Below are 17341 nucleotides of genomic sequence, written 5' to 3'. Positions count from 1 at the left end.
CTATCTTCTCAGTTGTGAGATACCGATTTGGAAATGCTTGGGTTGTTGGAAATTCTGAAATAGTAGCACCCATTGGGACTGTTCAAATTCCTTCTTGATAGTACCAGATTTTGGAACTAAACTTGCAGTAAAACTGCTACCTCTCTTTTATCCGCTACTTTCAAAGGGGCCTGGACATACAACTTTGAGGTGGCAGATTGTAGAAGCTGTAGTTTTAAATGTTACAATTATGGAATGGCTTTTCTTTTGAAGTGTTTTTGCAGACTGCCTGTATAAACTTAACTTGCAGCCTAGCCTTTAGGAGATAGAGCTGAGGAGTTCTGCTTACAGAACTGTTACAGAAATGTTCTCCTAAGTAAAAAGAAAACAAAAGCATCGTGGTACCAACTTGAAAAATTAACTTGCGCAATACAGCATGGTAACTGTTTAGGCTGCTGTGATGAAAATGAAAGCAGAACTTGAGTATTGAAACAAACATTTTAAAAGTTATGTAGGAGCATGGATTCTCTCTTCTGATGTAGTGTAGGGCACTGTCTTTCAGCTTGTTTATATCTGAAGATCACTCAGTCTTTCCTCAGACCTGTGGCTCCCTAACTACAGTTAAGCTTAGCAATGCTAAGCTTGCTTTCTAAGTACTTGTGATCTTTGTTAGGTGTAGTTCATGCACCACTTCTGATAGCTTCTGGCATTGCATTAAACTGTAACCTTCTGTGGATGTAGCCCTTCTCGGGATGTACTCTGTGGTGATCATCAGATGCTATAAGCTTAGTAAGGGTGCCATGTCATTCTGCTCTGTGTTTCCTAGGTAGGATGCGATACCGTGTAGCCAAAGAACTCTGAACCTTAGCGCATTACACAGAAATGACGTATCTGAAATGTCCAGGGAACAGAGAAGCAAATTAGTTTGGAACATAAAATAAGCCTAAGGGAAAACATAATGTAATACAAACATAAATAATATTAATCTTGTCTTGAAGTGAGCGCATATGGAATATTTTGTTCTTACGGCTTTTCATGTAGGAGAATAATCCCGGTAATGTATTTGACAGCATCTTTAAAAGTTTCTTCTACCGCGGTCCTCTCAATGAAAGGAAGGTTTTGGGAGCTGTGTTCCCTACATGCCTAGTTCTACTAAAATTTTGGTAACTTTTAAACTGTGTGATTTACTTATTTAGGTAATTGTAACAATTATGTAAGTAAATGTTATATAACCATTTATGCTTAGATGTATCCAAACTGAGGTGCAGAGAAGAGGCAGAGTAAAAAAACTTATAGTTAGAAATTTTTAGTTTTAAGTTCTTATAAAAATGGCCTCATTTCAGCAGAGCCAAGTACAGCATGCTCCTGCTGATATCCACATGATTTGCTGGAGAGTGCAGTGGCAGTGCCTGGTCTGAGGTCTGGCACTGGCCCTTCGCACGTGATCTGCTCTTTCGTGTTACTGAGCTAAACTTCCTTATGGCCAGAATTTGCACAGATTGCTCAGATGGACTCGCTCAGCCTTCGAAGGTGAGTTGCTGTGAGTTTCCGATGGATGCTCAGCAGAGGCCCTGGCAGCCTTCCTCCCTGTGTCTGCAGGATGGGCTGAGCTTCCCCATCCGTAGATTATTTTTTTTTCCAGTGCAGGAAGCCTGCTCTGAGGGGCTGGAGGAACCCTGGTTGAGGGGTGAGATGTTAAGGTTGTGGAGCAGCAGCGCATACTATCAGGTTATCATATAAGTCTATGAAGGTGTTCCTGCAAGGCAAGAGGTATGTATTTTGCAGGGAGTATTAATTAGGTTTTGACAAGGCAACTTGAAGCTACCCTTACCTCTTCCAGAACACTGAATTCAGGGGAGTTGCATATTTTAGATAAACATGTTCTGAGACTATAAAAAGCTGTTAGACATTTGCATGGTCCCTTTCTATATGCATAGTATTTATTGAAGCGTTAGCTTCTGTGCAGGACTACATGGGTTAATTTGTTTTTTTAAGCCCTTCTGAAGAGTGGGAGAATACAGTGGAAAATATTTAAAATTATTATTACGTGGTTTTCTAGTTTGTAGTCCAATGCGTAGAACCTGTATAGGTTATACTAGACAAACTGTTCAATGTTAAAATTTGTTTACTAATCTTGTCTTTTAATTACAGAGGTGGATCAACTGTACCTCACATTGCAATTGGGTGAGAAAGATTGTTTCCAAGTCCTGAATGTGGGAAATGAAAAGTAGCTACAGTTAGGAAGAGAGATCAGGGCAAAAGACCAGGAAACTGCAATAGAGGGGGACAGGAAATGGGTGGGAGTTGAGGAAACACATTTTTCCTAAAATGTAAAATTAATGTAGAATCTAGCAACTGAGCAATGAAACCTATTGAGAAAACTTGTCCCTCAAAATAAGATTGTTATGGATAACAACAGCTTTCACTCCTGATGCTTCCATTGTTTTCTTCTGTTGATTTATGTGGAGAATGACTGTGGTTCTGATGATTTTTCTCTCTCCCTTAAGTTTTAAGGTGTTTTTCTTTCCTGTTTCCTCTTTGTGCTCCATTTCCTGTAGCTTAAACACTGGCAATGAAGCTCTGAACAGTTAGGAAATGTCATGTTCTGTCTATATCCTTAGGTCAGCTCTGTTCAGAAGTACTTAGGACTATGTTGAAACCCCGTTAGGCCACTTTAAAGGTGTGATCAAGGTCCCCCAAAACATGCCAGCCCTAAAATTATGCCATGAAGACATCCATTAAGTTTGTTCATCAGTTAATTTTGAGATTTAGCTTGTTAAAATGTCTGACTGTGAGATATTCTACAGATATGAGTAAAACTACTTTGCTTTGGTACTGCAGTAAAAAACAAATAAATTGCTTAGCATTACAGTCGTGAGGGAGAATTCAGATTGTTAACCAATGATACAAATAATACCTCCTTCAATCCATAAAGTCTGAAACATTAATACATTTACACCATGAGTATGCAGAACTCAAGTACAGGTAACCCATGTAATTGTGCTTTACAGCTGCCATTTGTAGCGTAGGCATACTTCTGGATTCCCCAATGGGCAGAGCAGAAACCCCCAAGTAGTGCTGGCTGAGCTGATATGAATGGTTTTAAATAAGGAAAAGAGCTAGCTTCAGTCCTGAAAGAACCCTCGCAGTGGTCCTGCTAATAGTTGAGGGCGCAAGGCTAATTTTCCTTCCTGTTATCTTGGCACATCTGTCCTGTTTGTAGTCCTGAAACCACATCAGGCATAGCTAGCATGAGCAATGCTGTCCTGTGCCAGTATACCGGTATGCCTTAGGAGCCCTAATGAACCAGACCAGCTCAGGGCTGTGCACAGCTCATGTTTGCTGAGGCTTGGATCCTGCCTGTTCAGAACTGGAAGTGTAAGAATCAGCATTTTTAACCTGTAGGCCTGTTTTTTACATGGCAAGATATATTATGTTTATGTGCATACTCAGTATGAATATTATGAAGAGGACCAAAGATTATGAAAACCTTTAGCCTATTGAGTATTAGTGAAACTTAGAGAAGGTTTGGGAAGAGGTTAAGAAATTTAATAAGTTGCTACCATTTGTCACTCGTTTAAAAGATGTTTTCGAAAATACATGTGCCTATGCATGCATGACTGATTTTTCTTCTTGTTTAATTCATATAATTTTAAGAGTGTTTTTTTATAAGCAGAACTAATTAAGCCTTCTTTCTTGGGAATTTATGCTTCACTAATTTCCTGCTTTACTAACAGTTTATACTTTCATTTCCTTCCTTCCCCAGATCCCAGCACTGTCAGCTTCTTTCCATGTCCACCGTCTACGGGTTGATCAATGTGTGGCATATGCTGTATGGCCAATTCTGACCCCAGTACGGGCATATTTCTTAGCCAGTGTATAAATAACAAGGGCATATTAACTTGTGTCTCTTTCTTCTTCCAAATTTAATGAAACTTCTTGTAAAACCACATATTTGACACATTTGCCTTTTGTCAAATATGATTAAAATTGGCGATGAGATAGATTTAGTCAAATCACACCTCATTTTCTCTGGAAAGTTATTAAAAAAGCTTAGTTTTTGGATTGGGATGGAAACCCTATCCATCACAATGTGAACAGTGTATTGTGTTGCTATAGTGTATTTTTGAGTTTGGGATGCTGCGTGAAAGGCCTTGTATGTATTGTTCTTCCGTCTCATGGCTTTCTACTTCCCTTTCATCTCCACAACCAGCAAAGTAGTTGGAGCCTATTAAATCTTAAGCAGGAGTTAACAATCTCACATCATGTCTTTCTATCTGCGTCAAGGAGAACGGTGATCAGTGTTGAAGAACTTGATTTAAAAAATAAAGAGTAGGCTTTCTAGACTTTTCAGTGGTAAGGTGTTGAAGAGAGATAGGATGAGAAGATTAAAAACTGAAGAGAAAGCTTAAAAAACAACCAAAAAAACCACCCCCAAACCCTAGAAAAATTAAATTCATCTTTATGCGGAGAAAAATTGAGCAGGCTATGGTTAAAGACAATATACTCCTATGGTATTCCTTCAGCTAGCCAGAAGCATGCCTTCGTATGTGTCTGTGCTTTGGCTGTTACTGCAGGGAGATGTGTATGTGGAAGCGCGTGACCAAAACCTCTACCTGGGATGCTGGATGGGGGAAACAGATGCGTAAGAAGCTTTTGGCTCTGGCTGCTGCCAGGGTGGTTAGTTTTAGCAGGTGACGATGCCAGGAATGGGTCAGGGAGAGGGGGATGGAAGCTTCACCACCGAGTTCTGTATGTCTGGTCTCCTCTGTATAGAGTGAAACCAAAAAGTCTTGAAATGTGGATGTGGGATGGGAGGCTGGGAGGTCACTCCTCCTCCTTGTCCCAGCACCTGTGGCCACCACAGTCTCTATAGCCCCTAGTCTGTATGCAGGAACTTTGTGAGTTAAGACTCAGTTAAGCCTTATAACGAAGGCAGGGAGTCACAGGCTTTTCTGAATATGATGAAGTTTTCTTAACCAAGCATGGCTGCAGTTCCTGCTCCGTTCACCCTGGATGCTTGCAGGTGCAGCCAGCAGCGTCAGCTCCTCTGCGGTCCAGGGGGTGCTGCTGCTGTGCTTTGGTGGGAGGAGGGAGTGTGATGCAGAGCTCCAAGTGGGAGAGAGTACTGTGCACGTGGGGTTGCTCTAAAAACTAAAATGCCTTTTCTTAATCTCTTCTTGTAGCTGTTATTTAGTAGAGGTCCTAGGAAGGTTCTTGGTCCCAGTACGCTAACGTTTTTATAAATTGGTGAGGCAAATGTGCTCGGAAGGCTTCTGTCTAGAGATACCTTACTGATACTTTCTAAATTGTAGTGTTTTGACATTTTAAAGAGAATATACTTCTACTTTCACAGATTAAGCTGCCACCAATGATGGAAATCATAACAGCTGAACAGCTGATGGAATACTTAGGTTAGTAATTACAATAAATTGTTTTCAAGTATGTATTCTACTTATTACTATTCAGTAATATAGGATGACTGTTTTAGTTATTTACTATTTTGCTTGAATGCATGCTTCAAGAAAACAACTGATGGTATTCAGTTACTCATGCTTTTCCTTGGTTGCTTTTAGAAGTTTTCTGTCCTGCTCTCCCAAGTGGTTAGTCTAGTGATGCAGTTGGTATGAGTTAGTACACCAACACATTGGTAGATTTAAACTTAGGCATGTCTCTTACAATGTTGTTTTGTTATAGTTGACAGACTGTAGTAAGTCAACTGTGCCTGTAATTGTCTGCAGTAACTCTAATCCTTGGTAGTATGACCCAATTAACATAGTGGGGAAAAATTAATTTAGTCGTCACAATGATTGGGGTCTCATTTGCAGGCACTACTCCCTTATCAGATTCAGCGTTCAGCAAAATTTCAGGAGTTCCCGCCTGACAAGTCTGTAACTCCAGTAGTCCAGAATGAACCAGGCATGAAAAGTGCAGTTGGGATAGTATTTAAGCTATATGTACCACAGTTCTTTCCCTTTGGAACCTAACAAACATAAAAGGTTTGAGCTTAATAGACTAGGTTTGATTTTTCTTAAGCAGGAGGAAAAAACCTCAAAACCTACTCTATTTCCTTTCTTCCTTTTTGCTTGTAAAGACTGTAGCTTGTTCTTTTCAAAAGCATATTGCTGAATCTTTCACTGGAAGAAAAAAGTTAATTGCGTAATTTAAAAAAAAAAAGTCTTAAGAAATCTTGCTGCCTGTGTCTAAACATTTCTTCTAGTTGTATTGATAGAATAATACTGTCTGAAGTCACCGCATAATTGCAGTTGGCACAATGTGTGTATTCTTTCTTGAAGGCATATATTAGCTTCTGGAATTATCTTATTAAATTGAATAACAAAATTACCTGCTCAAATTATTTAGGTTCCTATTCAGTCAACAGGATTAGCAGTTGCCAAATGGTTCTTCTACAGCTTAAAAAAAAAATAAATAAATAGAAGTCTGTCAGCCACTTTGAACAACCTTAATTTAAAAGATTATAAATTAGGAAACCTGTAATGATATTTTTCTTTGAGTAGAAACATTGGGTTTTTTTGGGGGGAGTGGAGCACAGAAATAAATATGAAGAGCGTTGAAATAAAATCTGAAAAAATTGGGAGAGGCAGTTTATGGATACTAATCACTAAAAAGTGCTAAATCTTGAACCCCAGTGTGTTGATTAACTGATTAATTACCTTTGTGTTGTAGACACAGATGGAATACAAGCCTTTCAGAATTACTGGTGTATGGAAACACATGCCAAAATATTCATAGTATCAGTCAGGATAAGTGGTTGCATCTTTAACTTGTGTTACGCAATTACATATCTTACTGTGAACAGTTTGATCTTTTTATATTTTTTTAAGTTGAGACACAGAGGGAGGTAAATTTCTGAATAATTAAGAGATTGGTATGATGCTCAAGAGATTATGAAATGCTGCTTCTGTAAGATTATTGGCTATTTGAATTTTGTTTGTTAATATGATCTTACTGTGGTTTTTATACTCTTACTTTATTCCATAATTATAATTCCAGTTATAAAACAATGCTATCTTATCAATTTGATAGAAAACTTCAATTATGGTATTTATGATCAGTCAGCTTCAGTCAGAAGTGTTCCTAGAAACGTTGAAGTTTTGAGTGTGGAATAAACTTCATTTTCTTTTCTTTTTTTTAGGAGACTATATTCTTGATGCAAAACCTAAAGAGATATCTGAAATTCAGCGTGTAAATTATGAGCAGGTAAGGAGCTGCTCCTAAAACACAATTGCTTATGTCTGAAGGAACTAAAATTTTTTTTCCTCACCAAAGGTTTATCCTCTTGTTAAAAACTGGAAGCGTGCAAAACATTGTTTGTAGTTAGCTTTTCCTTTTTTTCCTGGACTTGATGCAGAGTATTATTTATAAATAATTCCTATTAGTGAAATTAAAAAATCTCAATATCTATTAACACAAGAAATTTTTTTTTTGCCTGTAATGCGTATAATGAAAGAATTTTTGTTTTATTGAGGAATTATAACATGGAGGCTATAGCAGGGTGGTTGCTCTTTGAGGTCTTCTATTACGCGTCCTTCAGTGTGGTGTGTTCTATGATGCCTGCTAGACTTTCTCTGAGGATGGAAACTGAGCAAGAAAGAGATCTCTGTTCTTAAGTCACGATGGACAAAAAGAGGTTGATTTGATATTATGAAAGGCAATTATTATTTGCACTGACCCCTATTTTTATGTCACCACAGAAGTCTCTATGTTAAATATAATGCTATTAGTTTAAAAAAACATTGATGTAGTATATGTTAGAGCAAATTTTTCAAGCTCTGTCTGTGGTCACAGCTGTTTTTTTGATTACTCATGGAAAAGTGATTTGAATTTATGATAGGTGTTAGGTTTCAAGCTAGTTCTATTTATTATTAGGTCTTATTTTCTTGCTCACATTCAGTGTTGGAAACCAAATTGACTATCTTGGGATAGTTGAAATTAGTATGAAGATTGAATGTGGATTCTTCCGATAATAATCCAAAATATGGCTTGTATCAAATTATATGAATTATTTTTGTAATAACAAGATTAGCTGTAATTTTTTCCAAACAAATTTGTGCTGTAGAAGATTGTAGCTATAATAAACTTCCAAAAGGGTGACGAAAACTATATACCTAGTTAAAGTACAACCTCTGTGGCTTTCTTGTGCTCAGATATATGGGTTTACTATGTAAATGTCACAAACATTTTTCTTAAATATTTAACCGTTCAATTTTAAACAAACCTTATGTTCTAGTAGTGTTCTAAATGTACTTGTAGATGCATGAGTGATATCACGTGAGAGGGGAAAAAAGGAACTAATTAGGCAACTGAATCTTAGAAAATAATTACATTTCAGAAGCATTGGAACTAAGTCTTAGTGTTAATCATAATTTTGTGTTTATCTTGTCACACAGTTAATATCCTTTGCATAAACCAATTTATTTTCTTCTTATACAGGAACTTCAAGTAAATTTTTTTGACCACTGGATTTGCAGTGCTTGATTTTATTGTAATTTCAATATCATGACAAGATACTAATTTCAGCTGCAACTTTCTTTTTTTACCATGCTTGAGGGATTTAATTATTTGAATCAAAGTTGGATTTTTAAAAAAAATAAAAGCGCACACATTCTAATGCACAACCTTAAGAACAGGTTGCCCGGGGAGGTTGTGGAGTCTTCGTCCTTGGAGATACTCAAAAGCTGTCTGGACGTGGTCCTGGGCAGCTGGATCTAGGTGGCCCTGCTTGAGAAGGGGGGGAGAGCCAGATGACTTCCAGAGGTCCCTTCCAAGCTCAACTGTTCTGTATATTTATAACCTTGCTTATTTGCATTCATTTTTTTAGAAGCTTGTTGCTTTGAAGGCACGGAAATAGCTAAAATAGAAATGATACTGTTCAAATTATAGTGAGAAACTTCTGTGGTTTTCTGGAGAGTTTGTTGTATTCCTGCTTTGTACTAACTAAACACCACAAATAATTGCAACTAATGTCTGTAGATGTATGATCTGAATTTATGGATGCCTAGTGTTGAATTGCTATAGACTTTCTTCTGATTCCTTTAGCAGAGTAAGAGTATAGCATTATTTCTTCCAAAACACCTCTGGATAGGTTTTTATACTTGGGATCTGTTTCCTACTAATGAATTGCACTTTTTAAGTAAGGTGTTTTGGTTTGCCATTATAATGATAAAAACTTAAGATCTGGCTCAGACCTTTTTTTTTGAGAATTACTTACAAATCTTGCTAAGCTGTAAGTCTGGTGACACAGCAAAATTGTCAAAAAGATGAAGCAACATGTAGTAAAGTAGTGGGAGCTGTTACCTTCCTGGTAACAGAAACTTTACACAACAGTGCAGTTAAAGGGCCACAAGCAGTAAAGATCTCTCTTTTATAGCAACCACTCTCAAGATACTGGATAATGATGAGACAGTGTTTTACAACTATGCTTTATCAAGTAGTTTATAAGCTTTTCTGTGTAAGCTTTAACTCTTCTGAGAGTTTAAATGTGCTTTGTAACAGGGAAATATATCTGTTCATAAACTTACTTCAGGAGTTTTCACAAGTTGCATCTAAACTGAAATTACTTGAAGTAGGAACAAGCTTATTGTTCTATTATAATTTTATTAAGGGAAAAAAGGTACATTTAAACTTGCATACCAGTAAAAGGAGTAGCTTAATTCCTTTGGCTAAAATGCTGAGGTTGGTGAACATAAAATTTTTGCTATGTGCCTTGATAAAACCATGCTGTTGCACAACACTTTACACATGCAAAGATCTGTAGGTGAGGCTATTTTACATATGTATGTCTGCTTATGCAATTTTTACATACAGGTTTTGTTTTAGAATTGTTGCAGTCTGAAAGATCTCTAAAATGTCTTTGAGGATCTAGGTAACATTTGTCTTTCCAACAGTTGCAAAACTGTGCTTAGAATTGGATCATGAAGTATTGAATGATGTAGGTCCTTCAGTTAGCGTGTTTACTTAGTGAGTCTTGTATGTTTTAATTGGTACTTTCTTTACAATACCAAGTTACAAGCTGCGTAGACTGATTTCTTAGTGATTTAAAATACTAATGTCTACCTTGCATTCTAAAATACAGGCTTGTGTTGGCATTGGCATTCTGCTCTGTCAATGTGTGCACTAATGTGCTGCAGAACTTAATGTTCCAATTAATGTATTGGTTATGTTATTGTTTAATGGATCCAGTTATTTGTAATTTTTCTGCATTTCAGCAAGTTGCTTTTAATTTGATAAAATACCTCATCGCTACGTACTCCACTTATGCCTTGTTAGCCTACCTAGCTCTTTAGTTTTCTCATTATTCATCCTGTATAGTCAGTCATCCTTATTCTCAGTTTTTTGGCTTTCCTTATTGATTCCATTAATTGTGGTTCTTGTCATTAACTGTCTTATCATTAAATGAAGACAACACAGAGGCAACTGTTTCTAACAATTGGTGGTTTTAATTTGTGAACCTTTTCTGTCTCCATCTCCTTTCCAATCTGTATTTTTGGGTTTTGTCATGCTTTTTTTCCCGTTGTTGCAATCCTGAATCCCTCTTAAGCAAGAAATATTGCAAAACTAAGCCAATCCCTGCCCCCTAAACAAAAACTCAAGCAAACAAAAAACAAAAAAGCACCTCAGTTTCCCTGAATCTTTTGCAAATACTGCAAATGCTTTCTGATGATACTCTTTGTGGGTTCTTCTCACTTGGAGGAAAATTCTTTTTCCTGCGTGTCAGAAACTTACTTGGCTGTTGGCTCAAGAGAACTGTCTCACAAAGCACTTTCTTTGGCTTATCTTTCCTTTTTGTGACTGGATCTTCATAAGGTGATAGTTCCCCTTAGGATTGCATTGGGATCACTACTATAATAAGGGCTACTTTCATGGCTTGTTTCCACAGTAGAATCTACAAGCCACTTAAAGATAAGCTCAAAATAAGATAGCAAAACTTTTTTTTTTAATGAAACAAATAATAAGATTCTTCATTGTTGTTCACCACTTTAATTACTGAGCCACCAAATTAGAGTTGTCAGGTAGATCTGTTTGGTTTGTTCATTCATTATGTGGTGGCAAGCACTGCAGCCTGACTCATAAGGCAGGACCTAAAAGGGGAGAAGAAAGTCCCGTAAAGATTCCCTTTCAGTTTTCCTTGCAGACATCTGGCTTGTGGAGATGAGAAATAGAGCTAAAAGAAGTAGGAGCTGCCTAAAAGCAGCTTATGAGTGTAGAAAAAGAAACAGACGGATGCAGCTGATTGGAGGGAGAGTTCTTATTTTGCAGATCTCTTCTGGCACAATGAGAATGAACAACGTGAATATGCATTGAAACAGTTGTTTGTCTCATTTCCCCTTTTGTAAATTTTTTTCAAAATGTTGAATTGATGAGTACTAAATAAATGAAGGGTTACAAGGGTAACCACCAAGCATACAAAGCTCTATTTGGTCACCTGTTTTTTGTTTTTGTTTTGTTTTTTTTTTTTTCTTTCTGCTGTCAGAATATGAGTGATGCAATGGCAATTCTACATAAGTTACAGACGGGTCTGGATGTCAATGTGAAGTTTACAGGCGTACGAGTATTTGAATACACACCTGAATGCATAGTGTTTGATCTTCTTGATATCCCTTTGTACCATGGATGGTTAGTGGACCCTCAGGTAAATATTTTTTCAATAATTCAAATAGAATATAAATTGTTCTGAATTTCACTGGAGGGGAAGGGAGATGTTTCAGGATTTTAGCTGGATTCAATAATTACGGTAATGGACTTTTTAAATCTAGTCAGACAAACTGGATTTTTTTCAGAGAGGAGTGAATAGACTGTACATGTTTTTTAGTGTGGTAACTTTGCAGAGACTAGGTCTACAGTCAAGCAAACTTTCAGGACCTATGTTGAATTTGTGACTGTGTAAAAGAGAATTGTGGTTCTGAGGGAGGTAGGAAGCCGCCAGATATGGTGTCCAGTCATTGTTTTTTGAAAGCTTGTTAGAGAATGCTTGGAAGGAATGCAAGGTTACTTTCCTCCTTTCTTCAATTCTGATTTACTAGTCATTGTTTTTGAGAACTGAGGATGTTAGAACCAATTAGAGAACTCCATCTTTAACAAACATATAACTAATGTTTATCGTTTAAAAAACAGTAAACAGGTACTCTTAAGGGGAGACTGGTGAGTTTGGCTGCAATAATCTGCCTCAGATTATTTTCTTTTCATGTCTTGTTCATGAAAGATGCTGTTTTCTTATCCCCTTGGACTTCCCCCCACCCAATTGAGCCAGCTGATGCCCAATTCTCTCCTCGATCCGCTTTAGCAACAGCTTTTGATGCTAAGCGTTAACTTAATGATTTAAAATGGGATCTGAGACAGCAAAATGTGTAACCGTCTGGGCTAAAACTTTTTTGGCTTAGTATTTTTAGGGGGATAGTGTCCTCTCTTTGTTGAAACTCTTCATATTTTCTTCTGAATAATTGCCATAGGCTTACAGTTGTGTTCTGTTCTTCACAAAGGTAAGTTGTTTGTTTTGTGTGCTATTCCTTCCTGCTCCAGGTTGCTGACATAGTAAAAGCAGTTGGTAACTGCAGTTACAATCAGCTGGTGGAGAAGATCATTTCTTGTAAACAGTCAGACAACAGTGAACTGGTTAGTGAAGGTGGGTAACATTTTTTCTATGCTTTATCAAAGTATCTACCATATCAAGTCTTATTTACGTGTTTTGTATGTGGGTCTGGGTAGGTAGGGATACAAGTGTGAAGATCTGCACTCTGTCTGCTGAACTTTCCCTGGGCAGGCAGACAGCACTGTGCTTGTCTTCTAAGCTTCTGGGATGCAGTTTCCAAACCAAGGATCAGCCTCATTCTCTTCATCTATTAAATACACTTTTTAAAAAAGATGAAGAGAACTTGCTTTTATGAAAAATTACTGTGGGCAGCATTCAGATTTCAATTTGGCTGTGTATTATCTCCTATAATTAGAATACAAATTCTATATGACATGATGACAAGGAAGAAATCAGTAATACTGGAAGTGGATATAGCATTTCTGAACATGAGGGTTGTGTTAAACGCTGAGGTTTTAGAACTTTTTGACTCGTATTTACCTCTCTGGATGCGTTCCCTAGATTTATGGCAATATGGAGGCATCTTAGTAGGGAGGAGATAGGACAAATATTACCATGGAAACCAGGTTTTATCTATTAGGAAGTATGTAATTGACACACGTAACAGTATGCGTTGCTTTTGTAGGATTTGTAGCTGAGCAATTTCTAAATAACACAGCAACACAGTTGACGTACCATGGACTGTGCGAATTGACTTCAGCTGTCCAGGAGGGAGAGCTTTGTGTGTTCTTCAGGAACAACCATTTTAGCACCATGACCAAATACAAGGTATATTCAACATTTTTTGTCTTTACTGTTGCAGTTTGTGTTCTCATTTCAAAGTCAATCTTGTTTTTCCTCTGTCTTGAAATAGAAGTAAATTCCAGTTTGTTGTTACATGTAAGTACAGCTTATGGTGAATGTAATGTCTGTAGCAAACGTTACTTGTGAATTATTGATGACAGTGTTTTAGATATCAGGATCCATTAGCACTTTAAATCTTCTTGTAGCTCTTCCCTTTATGTTCAGCTTGCTCCCTGTGTTAACTCTCTTCATGGTTATGTATAATGGCATACATTTCTTACATGGCTTAAATTTGCTTGCAGTTTGTGATTGGTAATGATAAGGTTAATTTATTTAATTTCTTGTTTCTGAGGATATAAAACTTTGCTTTACATTTGGGCCAGTAGATGAGTAGCTCTGTCATGGTGTTCAACGTACCAAATCTATGGAGAAGTTGAGATGAGCTACAATGTTGGTTCCCTTTGTTTGGGAAGAGATTTTTATTTTTTTTAATCTGAAACTGGGGAAGCAAAATGGTGAGAATTGCAAAAGAAGTATGCCAGGATATGAAAAGCAAGTGACAAGTTGATTAACGCTTCTGGAACTTCTTCTTCCATGGAACAGAGTCTGGCTTGGCAAGTTTACAACTGTTTGTGGAATATCTTCGTTATAACACGACTTTGCCTTTACTTTTTATGTATCTGACTTGGGTAGAAAAGGGCATGCTCAAATGGTCTCCTGAGATTTAATCATTCCCTTCTTTTCAGTAATAAATGTGAACATTTTGAGGTAAACTGTTCATTGGTTTGCAATGTCAAATAGTACTTAGTAAGTTAGACACTTGTCTCAAACATTCCTTTTCCTCTGTATAGAACTCTTGAAATGACGTTTTTGGTTATCTCTTATTTAATAAGACTTTAATTTCATGTACGCTTGCATTTATGAATAATGGTATTAAATGCAAATAAAAGGGGTGTGTAACATACAAGAACATTAAGGAGTCACTATATGGTAGTGTCATTATACCTCACATGAATGACACAGAGTTTTCCATTTGGCAGTCTAGTCCTTTTTTCTCCCTCTGATCTTGACTGTCAATGCTTATCTTTGGCATTTTGAATAACTACTTATAAGAGTAGTCCTGATATATAACAATTAACTCTACAAACAGGTAACGCATTTGGTTTTCCAGTAGCTTCTCAGAGCATATTAAGAATTCTAAATCTATATACAATGATATTTTCTTAAAGCAGTAGGACAGGTAAAAGGATCTTTCTTCTCCCTTCCTCCATTGGAAAGAAAAAAAAAAGAAAAGCTATGGAATGTATCTGTTTATGGTCAAAACCATAAGGGTTATATTTCCTGATGAAGCTCATTTGTTTCACAATTTTGAAGAGATGGTTTTGCTTCTCTCCATTTTTCTAAATTTAGCTCTTGCAGTAGTTGGTACTAGTTTGTCATGTAAGCCTGTACATTATTTTATGGTTGGTTTCATTATGGAAAAAAAAAAAAACCCAACCAAACCTCAAAATAATTTGGTTTTAAAAAGAAAATACTAAGTAGAAGTATAGATGTACTTTCTGGGTAGAAATGGTACCTAGAGAGGCAGGAAACCTTTTTTACTTTGTTTAAAGGATATTCCAGATAAAATACTCAAATCCTCCTGGAAATCATTCATTTTTGTGGTATTATTTTAAAATATAAAATATTCTTTGTATTAAATACAGTCAATGAGTATCACTTTGACCTTGTGAGTTATAAATACAGAACTTTATAGAATGTAGACTGCTTGTTGTCTTCTGCAGCCCAGTGTTAGATTAAAGGCCAAATCCTGGTATGTGTTTGTCAGTGCCTTATCAGCTTGATACTTGTAAACATATACTTCTCAGTTGAGATTGTTTTTCCTTAAAGAAATAAAATGCAACACTTCAATGAGTTAAATATCCTTAACCAATATTAATAATACAGAACAGGTTAAGGCAGTAAGTAAAAATCTGTCTGAATTTTAACTGTAAGAACTAAATCCAAGTCCTAAGAAATATTGTGTCAAAATATTTGAAAAATAGTATTATTTGCTAATTGCATATTTAAGCTTTAGTGCTTCTAAGTCACTATGGTTTAAATCTTGTTCTTTTTGATGAATCTTAGACTTCTGAAATGCTGAGTTTTGGAATATGGGCCATTACTCCTGTGTTTCACAGTCATGGTGACCTCGCTTGCAGCTAGTCTTCAATTTCCATGTTACCTACAGGGTTTTAATTCCTGGGATTGTCACCTTTAAACAGTGGTGTTCATTTTTGGATTTCTGGTGAATGATACACTACAGAATCTGAGGTATCAAGCAAATCTTTTAATAAAGACAGAAGTTCTTCATTAATTTATTTTTAAAAGTTAGCAGTAGCCTTTCTGTCTGTTTGTAGCCTAGCTAGCTATTTGCAATAGCTGTAGCCTAGCTATTTTTTCACATCAAGGAAGTCAGAAATAGACTTGACTTGGGCTTTTAGCCAAGGTTAGCTATCCAAAAATCTTTGGACCGTCAGGGTATTCATGTGAGTGCCAAATGCATTGTTGTGACAGAGTTGAGATTTTTTTCAACTGCTTTTCTCCTTCCTGTTACTGGGTTTCTGCTAGCTCTGCCGAATTTTAATGGAGTTTCTTTTACTTCATGGTTTGAGCGGTAGTCAGCAGTAGCTGGACTATGGAGAAAAGTCCATCAATTAGGAAAATCGAAGACACAACGTATGCCAGAGAAAAGGAAGGTGTAGAACTTTTAGGGCAAGAATTATCAAATTTGATTGTCTTTCTCTAATATTGCCCTTCCCTCTTCCACCCCCAAACCCGTATATGGAAACATGCAAACAAAAGTTATCAAGTTAAACAAAAGGGAATTATACATATAATAAAAGTTACATAGGTATAATAAGACTTCTGTATTTTTAGAAACACACTTTGAATAATTAGCAAGAATTTATAATTAAAATAGCTTAGGTATGTTAAGCTGTTTAAGTATTATTCTAATGAAGTGAATACATAAACTTCTATTTGGAAGCTTTTGTGGACTCTGACACAGTGACTTGTACACTGGGCATATTTCTTAAGTTCAGTGGGTTTTTTTGAGGCCAATATTTTAGTGAAAGGACTTGGATTTCAGTGTGTTATGTTTCAAAGAAAGTAGAATGTAGGTTGATCTTAACTGCACTTACTGGAGGATAGAAAAAAAAACGGGTTGCTAAGCTTTTTTAAAGGAAATGCAGAAAGCTCTTCTAGGTTCTCTTATATGCTTGTCTTTTCTAGAATTGGCTTTAGAATTGAGGAGCAGGTGTGAGTAATTTAAGAAAAATACTTGGTGATACTGAAATAATTCAAAGAGCAAAATTCATAAATAGGAGACATTTTAAAGTTGAACATACCAGTTTTTCTGATAAAACAGACGAACCCAAATAGCCTTAATTCTGCTCTATGTTGGTGCCACATAAGAATCATATGTTTGTGATTGAGCCATTTCTAATATTTATGGTGCTTGGTTGAACAGATTTAATTTTCTAAGTTGTATTGGAGTTCTTTCCACATCCCATCCGGTGAGGTTGCTGTAGAGATAATAGATATTTTCTGTTTTTATATATATTATGTATGTATTCACCTGTCATTCCTTAATAAGGGATAATCTTGTGGATATTTTAGAGCAGGAATGGGAGAGGTGGAGACTGATGACATCCTTTGCGCATATAATTTGAATTTCCTGCTTTTTAAGTCTTTATTGCAGAGAGTTTCCAGTATTTATTATTTGGCACACAGCATCAATTTAAAAATAGAAGATTTACTGACAACACTTTACCCAATTATGAGTTTAGAGTGGCTTTCCACTGTCAGATCAAAGGATCTTTACCTTGCTTTTGGATTGATTATTTTAGAGGGCTGTTTTACTGAAGTGAGAGCTATGTAAAAGTGCGAATAAACAGTATTCTGAATTCCTATACCTTTGCTTTGAAA

The 17341-nt window shown here is 36.5% G+C and overlaps 1 protein-coding gene across 1 annotated transcript in view; it reads left to right on the top strand.

The window, feature by feature from the left end:
* The window catches only part of MINDY2 (MINDY lysine 48 deubiquitinase 2), a 32215-nt gene that overhangs the window by 3424 nt on the left and 11450 nt on the right, over positions 1-17341 (top strand). Inside the window, exons 2-6 of the mRNA XM_082488569.1 lie at positions 5336-5393; positions 7136-7200; positions 11474-11632; positions 12520-12622; positions 13215-13357. Coding sequence (XP_082344695.1) covers positions 5336-5393; positions 7136-7200; positions 11474-11632; positions 12520-12622; positions 13215-13357 — 528 coding nt within the window. The remainder of the gene's footprint in view (positions 1-5335; positions 5394-7135; positions 7201-11473; positions 11633-12519; positions 12623-13214; positions 13358-17341) is intronic.

Source organism: Vanellus vanellus (genome assembly GCF_965231255.1).
Source record: "Vanellus vanellus genome assembly, chromosome: 11".
Lineage (NCBI taxonomy): Eukaryota > Metazoa > Chordata > Aves > Charadriiformes > Charadriidae > Vanellus > Vanellus vanellus.
The sequence above is the reverse complement of the archived record's forward strand: the minus strand, read 5'-3'. Positions and strand labels throughout refer to the sequence as shown.